Source organism: Dendrobium catenatum, unplaced genomic scaffold (genome assembly GCF_001605985.2).
Source record: "Dendrobium catenatum unplaced genomic scaffold, ASM160598v2 fragScaff_scaffold_1021, whole genome shotgun sequence".
Classification (NCBI taxonomy): Eukaryota; Viridiplantae; Streptophyta; class Magnoliopsida; order Asparagales; family Orchidaceae; genus Dendrobium; species Dendrobium catenatum.
Window position 1 is genome coordinate 2,803,671 of NW_021319483.1, and position 17,499 is coordinate 2,821,169.

Consider the following 17,499-nt stretch of genomic DNA (forward strand, 5'->3'; position numbering starts at 1 on the left):
TAAATGCTTGATAAATACTCCACGATCAAGGGGATCACTATGATTCATCCAATGAAACACTCAAATATGCCCTTGATCTTCTCTATATTTACTAAGCATGACACTAAAAAAACTATAATTAAACCCCTCATTCTTCATATTGGGGAGGAAGAAGAGAGAAGAAAAATTGAACTATAGCTGCCGCTAGCCACCAAATTACTTCCCAACCACCGACCATCGTCGAATTTATACCCGTTTGTTAGCTGATTCCGGATTTCTTCCAGACCATCGACCGTATTTGAATTTTTGCTTGTTCATTGGTCACCCTCCAGATTTATTTTCGATCACCAATCGTCGCCGAACTTTTGCTTGTTCATTGGCCGCCAATGAATCTCTTCACAACCCAACCATCGACCATAATCAGACTTCCACCCATTCGTTGGGCATCGTCATATCTTCAACCGGCGTTAGACCTCTGTTAAACATTCTCCTAACTGTTGCAGCCAAATTTCTAACTTATGTCATTTATTTGAGCTATAGAATACCCATCCTAAGTTTGACAAGATCTTTAACATATTATATTCAGTTGTCCTCGAATTGAAAGACATGCCAACTTTTGTAACATATTTAAATAATAATGGAATCATTTCAACTGAGCAAGTCCTTATGATTTTTTCCTTTATAGAATTTTCCATGTAACAATATTGGGGTTTCATTGTCATCTTAATTGCATGTTTGTTTGCTGAGTTTTTGTTAATCGCTAAGATGTAAAATCTTTATATTCTATTGCCGCGAATTTTTCAGCCCGTAATAAGAGGGTTCCTGTAACCATTAGTATTAGGGGAGGAGGCACATGAGCCAAAGCTCATGAGTTTCACTTTCACATCGTTGTTTCTTGATGCACTAGTTCTTCCTAAGAGGCTTATTTATAGCCTACATGAAAATATAAAGACTCACTAATAAGTTAATAATAATAATCTAATACCCACTAAATAACATTAAATTATTTGTTTTCTAACATAAATATTCGAGCATGCAACCTGCATATAATTATAATGTTGAAAATTTTATTTTAGTTTATACCATATAAGTAAAAGAAAATATTGTACATAACACTTGGACCGCAAATGAATTGAATTGAGCTTAGCCAAATAGAAGATAGCTCGAGCTTGAGCTAATTTTTAGAACTGAGCTTGGGCTCGATTTGAGCACGTGTAGTTGTTTTCATTCTTAATTCGTTTAAAATTGTGGTTATTGAGCTCTATTGATCTCGACTCTTTAACTTATCAAAAGAACTTTATTGACTTATTAATGAGCATTGAACACGTCTTATTGAGCTTACTAATGAATAACTTATTGAATTTAAACAAAAACAAAAAAAAAAAAGATTTTGATTGAATGAACTACTATATAAAATAAACAAATACTTTAAATAAATAAATAAATCACATATTAAATAAATTTGTAACTAGTGATTCCTAAATGTGGACATTATCAAGCTTTAATTAGTCTTTTAACCAACTTATTCAAGAGCTTTAAATAATACTATTCATCAATATGAATAAATCAAAATTAAGATGTTCAACTTTATTCATTTTTATTAACAAAATATTTATTAAAAACATTTAAAATTAATTAATTAATAAGTAATGATTATGAATAAATTTTAATTGAGTCAAATCATAAATTGCTTGTCACACATATTATTTAAGATTCGTTTGGGATAACTTTTTTATTGCTTTCTAAAATAGTTTTTTAGAATGAAAAATTTGAGTTCAAAGCGTAAAAAAATTGTACCAAAGGAAGCTTTAATTTACAGTCTCACCGGATGCGGAGCTCGGAATGGAAGAATTGTCCAGATATGTTGGTACACAGTATGTACAATCATATATTCGAATGATTTTTTCCGTCCAAACTCTGCACAGAATAATTTTCCCATCGGACCAGCCTCCTTTCTTGACTTTACCTTCCTCATGTCTGAAACAAATATATAGGATGCCGTTGAAGAGTTGAAGTTCAGGATTGAATTGAATAGCGTGGTTTGTTAAGGTAACGGTCTCTGCTTAGTTTGTACGAAGAGTCGAAGATATTATTGATCAAGATAACGCTGCTTCTACGGCAAAATAATATTTTTAATAAAATTTTTTTATAAAAATGGTTATACAGTTTTTATGAAATTTTATGAAAAAAAAAAAAGTTTTTTAGAAGTTATCGGAAAAAAGAGCTTTTTAACATAAATTTTTAAAAGTAGTGAATAGTAATTAAAAAAGTTGATCCAAACAAAACTTTTATTTTAAGTTGTGCTAAGTTTGTATCATTTGAAGAGCATTAAATAAGGGCTGATCTAGTTGATTTGGTTTTGCAACAAAAAAATAAAAATAAAGAAATAGAGTATTGTTGTATGTCAGAACATTCGTGACAGTAGATAGATATAGAATTTAACGTCCAAGTTTTGTATGAAGATCCAATTTTGATGTTGTTGGGTTCGTCTCATTGAGATGTTCAGTATAAATTTGTCAAAATTGGAGCTCATATAGTCTCAATTTTAATTTTAGAAGTTGCAAATTTGAATTTGTCTTAAGATTTGTGCTTGATGAAAGTGATTTTTTGTGACATATCAAATATACTACAGTAAAAAAAAAACATCAAAATTTTAATAGTGTCATTTAGCTATACTTTATTAGGGGTGTCAATTTCAGGTCACGGGTCGGGTTCAGGTCAAACCCGAAATTGACCCGGCACTGTTCGGGTTCGGGTCGACCCGACCCGTTTTTACAAACGGGTCAATTTTCTGGACCCGAACCTGCTTGTTTCAACCTTGGCAACAGGCGCGACGCTGGGGCGGGGCGACGCGGGGCTGGTGCGACTCGGGGCGGGGCAGTGCGACGCGGAGGCGAGCAGGCGGCGAACGCAGGCTGAGGCGGGCCTTGGTGCGACGGCGGGGCGGGGCTGATGCGGTTTTTATGGTTTTTTTTTTTTTGGGGTTCGGAAGCTGGGTTTATGCTGTTATTCCGCGAATCAAATCGAGTCATTCCCAGGGTTTCCAGGATCAACCTGAACCCGACCGCGGTTTCTGCAAAACGGGTCAATTTCTTCAGACCCGAACCGACCGCCGTTTTCGGATTCCGCGGTCAACCCTAACCCGAAATTTTCAGGGTCAAGGTTCGGGTCGGATTTCGGGTCGGGTCGCATTATTGAAGCTCTACTACCTTAATTATGAATTTTGTAGAAATTATTATTATATTTCTTCGACCTTCCCTACATTCTTCTTTACGGTGTAGTTTACACCCGCTCTCGTATAATGTGCTTCATCTATACTAAAAGCGCTTTTGTACCATATGCGACAAAGATAGTTTGAAAGTACCAATGTATAAACAATAAGCTCTCCTCTTTGAAAAAAAAAAAAGGTGTGAGGATGTCCCGTCATAAATTGCATTAAGACATGTTTAGATATCCTCTATTTTAGATCGAGATTAATGCATTTCTTACTCTAAATTCAACACAAAATAGATTGCATTTAAGGGTCTATTTGGGATGTCCGTAGCTTTTTATAAAGACGATTATAAAGCTGCTGTAAAGAAAGCAATTTTTGATAACTTCCATAAAAAGCAGCTTTCTAGCACAAAAAAAAAAATAATAAAAAAATAATAATCAAACAAAAATTATAATTACGATCTGACATATAAAACAGTAAGAAAATAATATCAAATGAAGCCTAAGTTCATCATAATGCGAATGGCATCAACATATTCTGATATAGTTTGTTCTCTTTACACTTTATATATATATATATATATAGACTAATTATTGAAGTAAGTGACAACAAAATTAGTTCGAATTGATTTGAATTCGAATCTTTGCTCGAACTAATGATAGAAAAATCTATTCTCCTTCACACAATGCCACTCTAGTCATGCTCTCAAGAGGTTACCATTGAGAAATCCTATTTTGCTTCACATATCATCACTCTCATCGATGCTCTCAATCTACCTCATATTGAAATTTTATTCTCTTTCATACAGTGTCATTCATGTTGATGCCCTTCCCAAACTCCCCTCTTGAAATTTTCATATCCTTCATAACATGACTTTAGTTAATGCCCTTGATGAGATGCTTTTGAGAAATCACATCCTCCTTATGCTTTCACTCCAATCAATGCTTTCGGCAGACTCATCACAAACTTCTCTTTTCCTTCACATGTCAACATCCCGCTATGCCTTCTCCAATGAGCTTTGTCTGTGACTCTTCTCTTCATACACCACCAATGATGTTGAAACCTAACAAGTGAGCTCCTATAATGAACTCCCTATCTCTTTCACATGCCTAGCTGCTAAATTTTTTTTGTTCAAATTAATATTCGAATTAGGTTTGAACAATGATATGATTGAATGTCATCCATGATAGATTTTAATATATAGAATATCATCCCTCATTAAAAAAATTTTGTTCGAATGAATCAATCAAATAAATAGGAAATGAATTATTGTACTTCCGTTATTTTGAGGCATATAGAGAAATTTATCATTTAAAGGAGCTATTTGGATGCAGGATTTAGGCCGGATTTGAGGCCGATTTGAGCTAAATCTATCAAAAAATGTAAAACCAAATCTCACGGTAAATGAAAGTCGTGGTTGATGGAAAGTTACCTCTTTTTGTGGTAAATCCCAGTTTTTTGAAATCCTCTGATTTGACCAATTTAACGCTTTATTGGAGCGAGAGGGAAGAAGAGTCCACCCGATTCTAGTTGTTCACTTTATCTCCTCACCCTCGCTTCTTTAGAACAACTCAGAAGCTATGGCCGCCCATACTCCATCGTTGCAGATCCTCGCTATAATAAGGCATATCAACGTTCCCCATTCCATGACTGCTTCACGCAATCTCTCGATGAGTCCCCCTAGGAAACTTAGCTTGAAGAAGGTCGCCATTAGGTATGATCCATCCGTTTCACATCTTCGGTCATATTCACCATAATATGTTGGTTTCTTCTTGGATTTTCTTCGCGTATACCTTGTTTTCTTTTTTTGATATCCAGTAATTCCTCAGATTTGCTTCTAGTAAGCTAACAGTATATGATTTCTCTTCTTTCATAAGCATATTATGTTTCAGCAATGTTTTATTCCCTTTGCTAGAGTTGTGTGGAAGTTCGACATTGTGCTATTAAAATGACACTTCATGAAGAAGTGGAAAGTAGTGTAACTTACCTAAAATCAAACTGTAAATAATCATCATTATTACCCGATCATGTTAGTTTTGCAATCATTATTACCCGATCATGTTAGTTTTGCAAAACTTGATTTACGTAGCTTGTACACAGAACACATACAGTAAAACTCACTGCTCAAATGGTAAACATGCACATTAGAAGTTTTAGTTATCAATGCTAAATGACCTCCATGGACACTATTAAAATATATTCTTTGAAATTTGTAAAACAAGAATGAAATGTTTTTTGAAAGGTAAAGCAGCACAACGATCTTCGGCTAGTATTCTAGTGGGCATTACTTATGAATTAGATTCGAAGTTTGTGGATATTAACAAAAGTGTATTGAAGACACCAAGGTGGCTAGATCATCATAATGAAGTCTTCAGAGAATTGTTATTGGAGCAATTTTTGTATGGTAATATTAATGATAGCATTTTGAGGAGGTACATATGGAAGGATTTGGTTTGTACATTAAATCATCGCGTTGATGGAAACTACACTGAAGCTATTGCACATACTAACTTCAAAAATGTGAAAGCTGATTTCCGTGTTGTTTTTCAACTGTCCCACCAAAGTGGATGAGGTTGGGATAAACCCTTGCACTTACCTGTGGCAACTGATGAGACATGGGATGAGATAATTTAGGAATCAACATTTAATATAAGTTGATAATCCAATTACAAGTCCAAAATACATGTCTTAAGAGATTTTTTTTTGCCGAGTAGGATAACCCAAAGCTAGCAAAATTTCATCAGAATCCATTCCACCAGTATGATGTCTTTGAGAAAATATATGATGAAAATATTGTTGTGGGGATATTAGCATGGTCATCTAGAAACATAAATAAAATAATGTAAGAGGGGCTGATAGAAGAAGAGTTAGAGGAGGATATATTCATGTCCAACAATGGAATCATTTGTGTAGACTGGATTAGCCTCATATTTACAAACCAAACAAGTTCATGAGGGAAATGATGTAGATTAACCCCCGTATGTTCTGATGAGTCGTAGCAAGGTGTCAAGTGAGGATGATGTTCGCAAAAGTAGGCGCCCTAGGAGAAGAGATGAGAAGGAAAAGTTGTGCAGCATACCAGACAAGCATTGTGGTAAATCAGATAGGATAATTGATAAGATCGATAATATTTTCCGATACACAAAACTGAGTGCTTCACAAAACTTGGTAGCATTGAGAATAGACATATGGAGGCTATAATTGCTGTTCATGAAACCCTCATTGATTGTAATGACCACAAGATTGCACTGATGACATGGGATGGGCCATTGCTTCATGGTTGGATTGAGTATATTGTTCATTATCATCCCAAGTTTTCTGGATGCTCTGCTTGGTTGCCAACTTGATGTCTCATTTATTTTTCTATGTTCTTTATTCTACTTAGTGAGTCTTTCCTTTATTTTGCTATGTTTATTATTCCATAATTTAGTCTGTTAGTAGTACTTGATGTCTACTTTAGTCCTATATCAATTAATTTGTCATGTTTTAAAATTAAGTAGGATACATAATCAACTTCACAATTTAGTAAATGCTAATGCAGTGATGCCTCATTATTTTCATGGCTTTTTTTCCCGAGGATCTCTGTGAACTCATTGACGAGCATGTACAGTTGAATAATTATATTAAGCAAATGATTTCGAATATGATCAATAGCAATGGTTCTTTAGATGACGAGCCATACATACCCAAACCAATGTTTAACATAGATTACACTGGCCAACAATATGTAACTGGTCCGCTATATGGGCATCCATTACATGCCTATAACTCTTTCAAGATTCAATCTGAAGCTTTTCATCAACTAAGATAACTGTTAGACAGCCATTTTTCAAGAAATATTTTAGTTTAGGAGCAATTTTCTATTTTTCTTCAGGGAATAGCACATGCGTACAATTATAGATAGTTGTGCAAGTTCCTTCAAATAGTTAGTACGCACTTTAACATGGTCCTACGTGCCATAATATCATTATCTTATGAATTTATTAAAATGACGAGTGCAGAAGCAGAATGCCATCCTTTTTTATATTAAAATGCTCAATTTTATCCATTCTACGAGAATACAGTAGGGGTCGTAGATGAGACTCATATTTCAGTAGTTATCAACAAAAACTTGCAGAATCGAAACCTTAACAGGAAGGGATTTTACTTCTTAGAACGTCATTACTGCAATATCATTCGACCGATAATTCATCTATGTGGGATCTAGCTAGGACGGATCGACAACTGATATGAGATCTTACGATGGGCAGTCGAGGAAGGTAATTTTAATGTGACTATTATAAATATTTTTTGGCTGATTCTGGATATGCAAACACATATAAAAGAATATCACCATTTATATGGTATTAATATCACTTGGGTGAATATTGTAGTGGTACTTCTTGTAGGTACTCAGTTACACATGAGCTATGTAACCATCGTCATGCCTAACTATGAAATGTGGTAGAGAGGACTTTTCGGTTTATGGAAAGAAAGATTCCAAGTGTTGACTCACATGCGTCAATTTCCACTAATAGTTCAGGTTGATGTTGTTCTGGCATGTGCATTCTTGAACAACTTCATTGGGCGTTATCATGGGCATAATATGTACTTCAACATGCCACAAACTGAAATGCATCATGATAATGAGTTGGGTGAGGTTCAAGTCAATGACAAAGACTCACATTTGTATGTAGGCGTTGGAGAAAGAGTACAAGGTGATTCTTTAAGACATTTAATTACGACAAATATGTGGGAGGCATGAGTAAGGTTCTCTCGTATTAAGCTTAAAATTTTTTATTTTTCAAAATTTAACTTCTAACAAACAACTCCACTCACAAGTAGCAAGCCATCGAAGTCATTCAATTTGATAGCATGCAATTTTGGGTGCATGAAGAAGAAAGCAACTTTAATTTATTCATAATTCAATTTATATTATGTTGTACTTTTAACAAAATTTTATTGTATTTTATTTGAACTTTTGATGTTGTACTTTAATTATCCAATATATAAATATCAAATTTCTTAACCATCTTAAATCTTGAACTGAATTGTCAAACAATCCAAAAGATTTAATAGGACTTATATTGAATGTTACCAAATAATTTTCAAAATTTAAACCCCCATAGAGTTTTTGTAAATCAGAATTTAGAAGGTTTAGGAATTCTACTTAAATAAAATCATGGTGCATCCACACAGCCCCAAAATGTTACTCCTCTCTATTGTCTCATGGGATATTTTTAGCTGAACTCCCATCATTTAATAAAGGTCTATGTTGTAGAATTACAGCTTTTCGCTTGCCGTCCCCATGACTACGAGCTCGTCTCTCAGTCGCAGCCCTACCAACTCGATACCCTCTCAAACTCCTCTCGAAGTTCCCAAGCATTGTCGTTCTCAAAGATTTCACATCTTCTGGCCTTCTAGGTTCCCTTCTCACGAAGCACTTTTCCCTGTGGTGAAGCTTCTGAAGCCTGGCAGAGGTTGTCTTCTCCTTCGAGCTGTTGAGAGCAGCAGCACAAACGTAGGATGGACATCTAGTTTGGGCGATGATGAAGAGGAAGAAGACGGGTTATGTCCTGTGGATTGCGTGAAGGAGTTCAAGACGGAGGAGGAGTTCTCCAGGATTCTGGAGAAGGCCAAAGGGAAAAATTCTCTGGTGGTGGTGGATTTCTATCGCACGTCCTGCGGGAGCTGCAAGTATATCGAGCAGGGTTTTGTCAAGCTCTGTAAGGGGTCAGGTGATGATCAGGGTTCCGTGGTTTTCCTCAAGCATAATGTGAGTGTCACTTTACCTTTTAAATGTTCAGAATGGTTGTGTGATCAACGTGTTATAATAGGAAATTTGCTAAATTTATGCCGTGGTTATCACCATTGTTGAACTTCTACGATTCTTCTAGTTATGTGGAGAAGGGGGAGTACGTATGAATGTCTATTAAATTTGGGTGAAAGGTTAATGTTAGGGTTCAGTTGAGTACTAATTGAAGTTGAATACTTTAGTAGCTGAAGCATCGGGTATAGGTTAAGGTAATACCTTTTCGGGAAAGATTTTCATGGGGCCGATAGATTGGAGTATTCTTCTACTAGAAAAGGGCTACATATTGAACTAATTAATTTCTTTCAGAAAATCTTGTGATATTGGAATACGCATGGCTATCCAGCAAAGGTGATCCAGCAAAGGTGCTTGAATGCAATTACCAATGATGATGTATGTGGCAGCCTGCAGCTTATTCTGTCTCTTTTATAGGAAAAAATCAGATTATATCACATAATTCTGACTAAATGATAATTACGTTCAAGATATCTGAGAAATATTTGTATCCATCTTTACTTAAATAAATCACTTGGCCATTTCACCATTTTGAGTGAGTTTACAAAAGTTGATCTTACAGATAATATAAATGTGATTAATGCTCATGCTCTTCATATTGGATTAGAAAATACTTTGAAAAATTAATTCTAGGAAGGATGACTGAACTATACAACTTATACCAAAGGAAGATAGATAATTACATACATGGACCTATGTTAAAGCCTACCTATAGATCCAACAATCCAATCAACTACATGACGGTGAACCAAGCAATATCCATGGCATCTCATACCAATCTATAAAAAAGATATAAAAAAAGTGTAGCAAATCCTAGTAGATTGTACTTGTGAGCTTCATTCACATTGTTTATGTTAATCTCATAGTTTAAAATTGCGCAATTCGAGGTACGCTTTTGCGCAATTTGCTCCAAAATAGCCTCAAACCCTAGGCAATTCTCAGGCATCATGAGGCGTACGCCTCAGGTGGAGTGAGGCTCGCCTCACTAGCGTTATTGCGCAATTTCCTTTGAGGCGTACGCCTCTAATATGGGGGCCCATTTACTTAAAAAACCTTTTAAATTCTTCCTTGATGCGGTGCCTCATAGTATCCTATAATTATAATTTATTTTACTCCTTACTAGTTAGTAGTTTACCGTTACAAGTGGCTGCTCCATTACCTTAGTTGCCTTCTTAGGTATTATAGTACAGGCTAACCTTTTTTATTGCTTAGCTATTTTCTGCATGAGAGAAAGCTCATGACCAGTTGGATATATCTCCTTCTTGAGGAGAAGTTTGACGACAGACTTGAAAGAGGAAGAGATACTCACGGCGGCGGCTTTATGCTTGGAGGGGAAGGCATTATCTTGGTATCAGTGGAGAGACATGAGAGAACCAATTCGATCGTGGAGGGAGTTCAGAGATAGCTTATTAGAACATTTTCGAACTAGTCGGGAAGGAGAATTTTACGAGCAATTTTTTGCTCTTGTTCTGGAAGGGACAATGATGGATTATCAAGAGAGATTTGAGCATCTTTCATGCCGATTGGGGAGGTTTTCTAAGACAGTATTAGAGGGGAATTTCATAAAGGGACTCAATCCAGAAATCAGGGCTGCTGTCCGGTTATTAAGGCCACGAGGGTTAAGGGAGGCCATGGAGCTAGCCTAGTTGGTGGAGGACAAAAACTCACTTGAGAGAACCAGCAAAGACAATAATTTGGGAGCTTCATACTGAACAACGACTACTTTTTTGGCACCAAAGGTACAACCTGTGCCCATTCAGAGAGAAGTACCCAATGATAGGGGATTGGGAACACGATAGGAGGATTTTCTTCCCTTGGAGTTAGGGAGCACAGATGTAATTTTGGGCATGAAGTAGTTACAGACATTGGAGGAAACTAAAGTGGACTATAAAGCATTGACTATGGAATTCATGATGAGAGGAAGGAATGTGAGAATTAGAGGGGATCCTAATATGTCCAAAACTAAGGTTTCTCTCAAGACCATGGTGAGGGCAATCCAGGGAGTAGGGATTAGATTCTTGGTGGAGCTCCAGAGCCTCGAGGGAGGAGAAAGTATGAGGAAAGAGGAGGAGGTTCCAGAGATAGTTCAACTACTCCTACAAAAATTTAGTGAGGTGTTCTAGCTGCCTCAAGGCCTACCTCCCCCAAAGGAGCATGAGCATGCCATCATCCTGAAGGAGGGGGTAACCCCTATCAGTGTTTGACCCTATCGGTACCCACAAGTTCAAAGATGAAATTGAGAGACTGATCAAGGAGATGTTGGAGGCCCAGATCAATCATCCCTGTGTTAGTCCCTTCTCCAGTTCGGTGTTGTTGGTGAAGAAAAAGGATGGTAGTTGGATATTTTGTGTAGATTACCATACTCTGAATAAGGAAACTATGTTGGATAAGTTTCCTATACCGGTCATTGATGAGTTGTTGAATGAATTATATGGAGCGATGATGTTCTCTAAGATTGATCTGAAATCGGGATATCATCAGATTAGAATGCGGCCCGTTTACATCCAAAAGACTGCTTTTAAGAGTGGGCCACGACGAGTTCTTAGTGATGCCTTTTGGGCTTACCAATGCCCCAGCTATCATCCAGTCACTTATGAACAAAGTATTTCAGCCCTACCTCCGTAAGTTTATATTGATTTTCTTCGAAGATATTTTAGTGTAAAGTCAGTCTGAGGCAGAGCATGTGAAACATTTGAGGTTAGTGTTAGTGACATTAAAGGAACATCAATTGTATGCCAAGTTGAAGAAGTGTTCCTTTACACAATAAAGGGGTGGAGAATTTGGGACATGTGATATCCAAATTAGGAGTAGCTGTAGATCTTTTCAAGATAGAGGCTATGTTGGAGTGGCCACCCAAAATCCTGAATGAGTTTAGAGGGTTCTTGGGACTCACAGGATACTACAGGAAGTTTGTGAGGGGATATAGTTCTATAGCATAGTCTTTGACAGATCAACCGAAGAAGGATAGTTTCAAATGGGGGGTGGCAGCCACCCAGGCATTTGAGCAGCTGAATAAAACCATGACAAGTGTTCCTGTGTTAGCACTACCAGATTTCAGCCAGCCGTTTGTAGTGGAGATTGATGCATCAGGTTTTGGGTTAGGAGCAGTTTTGATGCAGAGGCAGAGACCCATAGCTTATTTCAGTTAGGTTTTGACTGCTAGGGCCAAGCTGAAATCAATGTATGAAAGAGAGTTGATGGCGATAGTGTTGGCAATACAGAAGTGACAACCTTATCTATTTGGAAGTCACTTCATAGTCAGGATCGACCATAGAAGTTTGAAGTTCCTATTAGAGCAGAGGATGGTGGCAGAGAAGCATCAGTGGTGGCTTTTCAAGTTGTTGGGTTATGACTTCGAGATTCAGTACAAGCCCGGGTTAAAAAATAAAGTAGCAGATGCTCTTTTCAGGCGTAGTGAAGACCTTTAGGTTATGACTCTATCTATTCCCATGTTGGTGGATTGGGAGACCTTGAAGCATGAGTGCGAGCAGGATGAGGAGTTGAGTAAGATTAGAGGGGACTTGCTGCAGGATAAGGATAGCCATCATGATTATTCTTTGATGGGTCAGAAGCTATTATATTAGGGATGGTTTGTGCTTTTGAGGAAATTGCCACACATCCCTCATTTGTTGCAGGAGTTTTATGGTACAGCTATTGGGGGGCATTCAGGAATTCAAAAGACATCATAGACTAGCAGCAGAGCTATATTGGGTGGGTATGTGGAAGGATGTAGAGGAGTTGGTGGCCAGTTGTGATATGTGTCTGAGACACAAATATCTAGCTATGACTCTAGGTGGTCTTCTACATCCATTAGCATTACCCGAGAAGGTGTGGGAAGAGGTGATTATGGACTTCATTGAGGGACTACCTAGAGCAGATGGGTTTATTGTGATTCTAGTGGTTGTGGACAGATTGAGCAAATTTGCTCATTTCGTTCCCTTACGCCACCCTTACACCTCAGTGTTGGTGGCAGTCGCATTCATTAGAGAGGTGGTTCGTTTGCATGGCATACCCGTGTCCATTGTGTCCGATCGGGATAAAATCTTTTTGAGCCACTTCTGGATGGAGTTATTCAAGATGCTGGGGACTATCCTGAAGATGAGTACAACTTATCACCCCCAGATGGATGATCAAACGGAGGTGGTGAATCGCAGTGTGGAGACTTATCTTCGTTGCTTTGTATCAGATACATCAAAGATGTGGGCCAAATGGTTAGCCTGGGTGAAATATCACTTCATATCATATAATAGCCCAGAAAACGCCATTTAAAATTCTATATTGGAGGGATCCACCTCATCTGATACATTATGGGCAGGACAACACACCAGTGTCATCAGTAGAGCAATACTTGGGAGAAAGAAATCGGATTTTGATAGAATTGAAGGAACTTCTATAGAGAGCACAACAAATCATGAAGAAGCAGGCGGATGGACATAGGAGAGATGTGCAGTTTAAGGTTGGGGACATGGTTTATTTGAAGATCCAGCCTTACAGACAGAGGACTTTAGCTCGACGAAGGAATGAGAAGCTTTTCTCCCGCTAATTTGGATTCTACGAGGTAGTGGAGTGCATTGGCTCAGTATCATATCGCCTATGATTGCCACTGACCTCAGTCATTCATCCCGTATTTCATGTATCGCAACTGAGACGAGCCATTGGAAACCACACACCCTCGCCCGCACTACCAATCACATTGTTAGAGGATATGAAGGTGATATTAGAACCATTAGAGGTGAATGGGGTGCGCCAAGGAGATAAGGGGATCAAGGAGGTGCTGATCGAGTGGAAGGATTTACCAGAATATGAGGCAACATGGGAGCCCTACCGTATTATTCAGAAGCAATTTCTCTTTTTTCACCTTGAGGACAAGGTTACTTTTTGGGAGGGGAGTATTGATATAGCTGGTAGCTACAATTTAGCTACCCATGTGGGGCCCAACACCTCTTTTATCAGCTATAGGAGTTGAGGTTTTGGGAGGAAACTCTTTGGGAAAGGAGAGGATTCTTTGAGAAAGATGTAAGGGGCATTTATTAGAAGTAAATGGCATTTATTAGGGGGAATTTGAGCTGCTTAAGGGATGAGATTATGGTGGGTTGGGGTTTTTATGTTATGTTTTGAGTTCTTGCAGCAGTTTTTGTGAGGTTTTGAGTTCCTAGTAGCTACTAGGAATTGTGGGAGAGATGATTCACCTCTCGAACAATGAATCAACTTGTATATTGTCTTGCTTTGCTTGAAAATTAGTAAAAACAGCTCTCTTTATGTTATTTCTTGATCTATTTGGAGTAAGTTGCTGTTTTTTTATATTGTTGTGTGCTGTTTTGTTCATCAAGTCCTATCAAATACATTTATCTTTGAATTTAAAAGGTATTTATATGATGAAGTTTTTTTTAATTATGATTGCCAATAATTGTACTTGTCTTGGGGGATATGGCTCAAAATGTTTTTCTTTTTAATTTGGAGCTTGACTTTTTTAAGGAACCCCTCCCGTTATAATATTCTTGTTATCAAACTAATCAATAAGGTAAGGCTTGACGTGTATTTTCATTGTGGTTTGGAGCCTGATTTATACAATGAACTCGTCTAGTTATGATTTTCTGATAAACGAACACATCATTGATATAAGAATCCCGAATTAGATTTAAGAACCGATTAGGCTAGTATTTTTGGTTGAATCATAATTTTTTTTTACTGGCTGGATGTCTTAATTTTCTTGTATTGTTGAGGCTGTTTGAACTAGAGAAGCTTTGGAAGTCCAACTCGGCCATTAGCATGTTCAGTGCTAGAACTATCTTGCGCCATCATCTTTTGGCTTGTTGGCGAGGAAGAATGTTAGAAACTTTGAAAGCTCAACCATTGTTATCCCATTCATCCCTAGGTTGAAGAACTCATAATTCTTTCACTTTTTTAGCTCAGCTTGTAGAGGCTTTGTGATCTTTGGCATTCTTTTTTTTTTTTTTTTTTTTTTTTTTTTTTTTTTTTTTTTTTTTTTTTTGATTGTTGAAATTTTTTTGACTGATTGAAGAGACTTACCCTTAAGAGTTTTACATTTGAAGTATTTGAGATTCATGTGGATATTGACCCGTTTATTTATTTTCTTCTGATAACCTTGTCCATCATTGGGGGTTTGGAGTTTTCAACTTCTTTAATTGATTTGTATTGGGGAGATTCTATTATTTTGGTATATATATATATATATATATATATATAATGCTCATCATATTGGTGAAGACACAACATGACTTGATTTATTGTGGGAATTATATATTTCATTGGGAACCTCTACCATTATGATTTGCAATAATTCTGCCCATTTTAGGGGTGGGAGTTTGGAGAAAAAATATCTTTGTTTCAATGATCGGTTATAATTTGAGTTATATTTGGACAATTCAAAGAATATATCTCTAAGTGCTAGAATTGATTTCCTTGATTTGATCTTTAGGGTTAAGCATGTTGGCATGTAAATTGAGCCATCAAATTGAATACTTGCACGAATTGGTGTGGTTGTTTTTCATATTTATATTTTGCTTATATGTTTTCTTTTTTTATTTATTGGTGTTGGCAATCTTTAGTAAGCCCTGGCCCTTCACTTAGCGTCAACGTGGGAATTCATTTTTTTATTTGCATATTTTAATTATGTAATGTAGAGGATTTTCCCTTAGAGAATTGTTAAGCTAACCCTATCAATTATACGCTTGCATGTAGAGGATTAGGCTTTAAGGAATTGTTGAGGGATGGGACTTGCTACTCTACCCTTGGTACATAGAGGATCAGGTTTTGGACTGTTTTTGAGCCATGAACTCTATCTACTCTAGCCCTATATGTAGACATGATTGGTCTTTGAAAAGTTATTTTCTTAACATTTTGACTTTATTTTTCATTTATACTGGAACAAGCTTTGTATATTATTGAGTTATGGGTCTTCTCTACTTTACCCTCATATGTAAAGGATTGAGCTTTGAAATGAGATTTATGACTCTAGTGATGGGGAGGCCTAAAAATTGGGACTTACAACATTGCCTTATCGGTAGGTTGGCTGTAGAGTCTTATTATTATTCTATTATAATTTGGACAAAGATTAGAGTGACATCTATTAAATATAAGGTGAGTGATATAGACTTAGGTCATTTGAATTTGAAATATAAATTATAAAAAATGTACTCATTATATGAGATATAAAATTAGTGTTTGGGGATTAGAGAGCAGAAGGGTTTGATAGATTATTGCATGGATACATGTTGTTTAAAATATTTTTTGAATGATAGATTTAACACCTCAGACAACTCCAACAAAAAAAAAAAAAATAATTTATGCAACAGACACAAAATAATTTTGATAAGGCTAATGATGCTGACAATGATGAACAACTGACATACCTAAAGTTAAACAACACTAGCTTTTGAGAAAGTTCAAATTTAGTACTAAGTCTTAATTTTTAACCTTATATACACAATTATTTTGTTAATATAAACTTTATACTAGTTTTTTACAGCAACACTAACATTATTAAACCTTGTTGTTATGATTTCCTGTGCATCTTAGGTACTTGATGAATATGATGAACAATCTGAGGTTGCTGAAAGATTGCGCATCAAGGTAACTTTTTTGGCACCTATTATCTTAAGTACTTACAAGGAAAATAAATTCAGTAAAGTCTAATTTGATGGAAAAATTTTTAGGATGAACTTCCTCTTTGATATTAGAAGGATGAACTCTCCCTCAAATGTATTTATAAATGAATGACTCATATGTTGACTTTTTTTTGAATACTTGCCATATCATAAGGTGACAACATTGACACGGAAAGGATACGTGTCAGTAGTATAAATAGAGCACGCACACCTATTGCGCCATTGCATAGGAAGGCATATATGAATAAAATATAACACACTATATGTGCAATGCACATAAGCAAATAGCTTCGTTATTTTTTTTAAAATTGTGTTGATTTGAGTAACATTACAAGACCTAGTGATGTTTGTAAGATGATTTGCATTATTCATGTAGATCTGAATTAAAAGAATATTCATCTTCTTTTAGGCCTAAAATACTTGCAGATTATTTGAAAATGATGACACTGCTGAAGAAGATTATAATGGTGGAGTGAGACTATTTTTAATTTTTGACAATATTGATTTTGTTGATATGACTAGTTCATATTTTGAGGAATATGGGACTTCTAAACATAGTTTTTATATCATTCTTTATGCCTAACCTTTAGAGTTTAGCATTTCGTCCTAATATTATGTATCGTTATAATCATGGTAGATTTATTTCCAAATTTAATTATTTTCTTTGCAATGATGGTTGATTTTTTGATATGATTATCTTTTATTAACATTTATATATTTTAAAGTAATCTTATATTATATCATGTGATATTGATTTATTTTTTAAAACTTTTAGGATATTTTCTAGCATTTCTTGAATTATTAATAAATTATTAATGTTTTTAATGATTTGCACTATTATAAAATAGCATGCATGCTACTATCACCATGCA

At 36.1% G+C, this 17,499-nt stretch overlaps 1 protein-coding gene across 1 annotated transcript; it reads left to right on the forward strand.

Moving 5' to 3' along the window:
- Positions 1-8,393: 8,393 nt before the first annotated feature.
- LOC110106287 (thioredoxin-like 4, chloroplastic) lies at positions 8,394-16,693 on the forward strand. Its single transcript, XM_020836132.2, has 3 exons — positions 8,394-8,948; positions 16,539-16,592; positions 16,676-16,693. The coding sequence occupies exons 1-3, from the start codon at positions 8,481-8,483 to the stop codon at positions 16,691-16,693; spliced, it is 540 nt and encodes a 179-aa protein (XP_020691791.1). The 5' UTR covers positions 8,394-8,480.
- Positions 16,694-17,499: the final 806 nt, after the last annotated feature.

Coding starts and splice junctions, on each gene's coding strand:
- LOC110106287 (XM_020836132.2), top strand. CDS start 8,481: ATGACTACGAGCTCGTCTCTCAGTCGCAGCCCTACCAACTCGATACCC. Junction 8,949..16,538: donor TGGTTTTCCTCAAGCATAAT/GTGAGTGTCACT, acceptor TGTGCATCTTAG/GTACTTGATGAATATGATGA.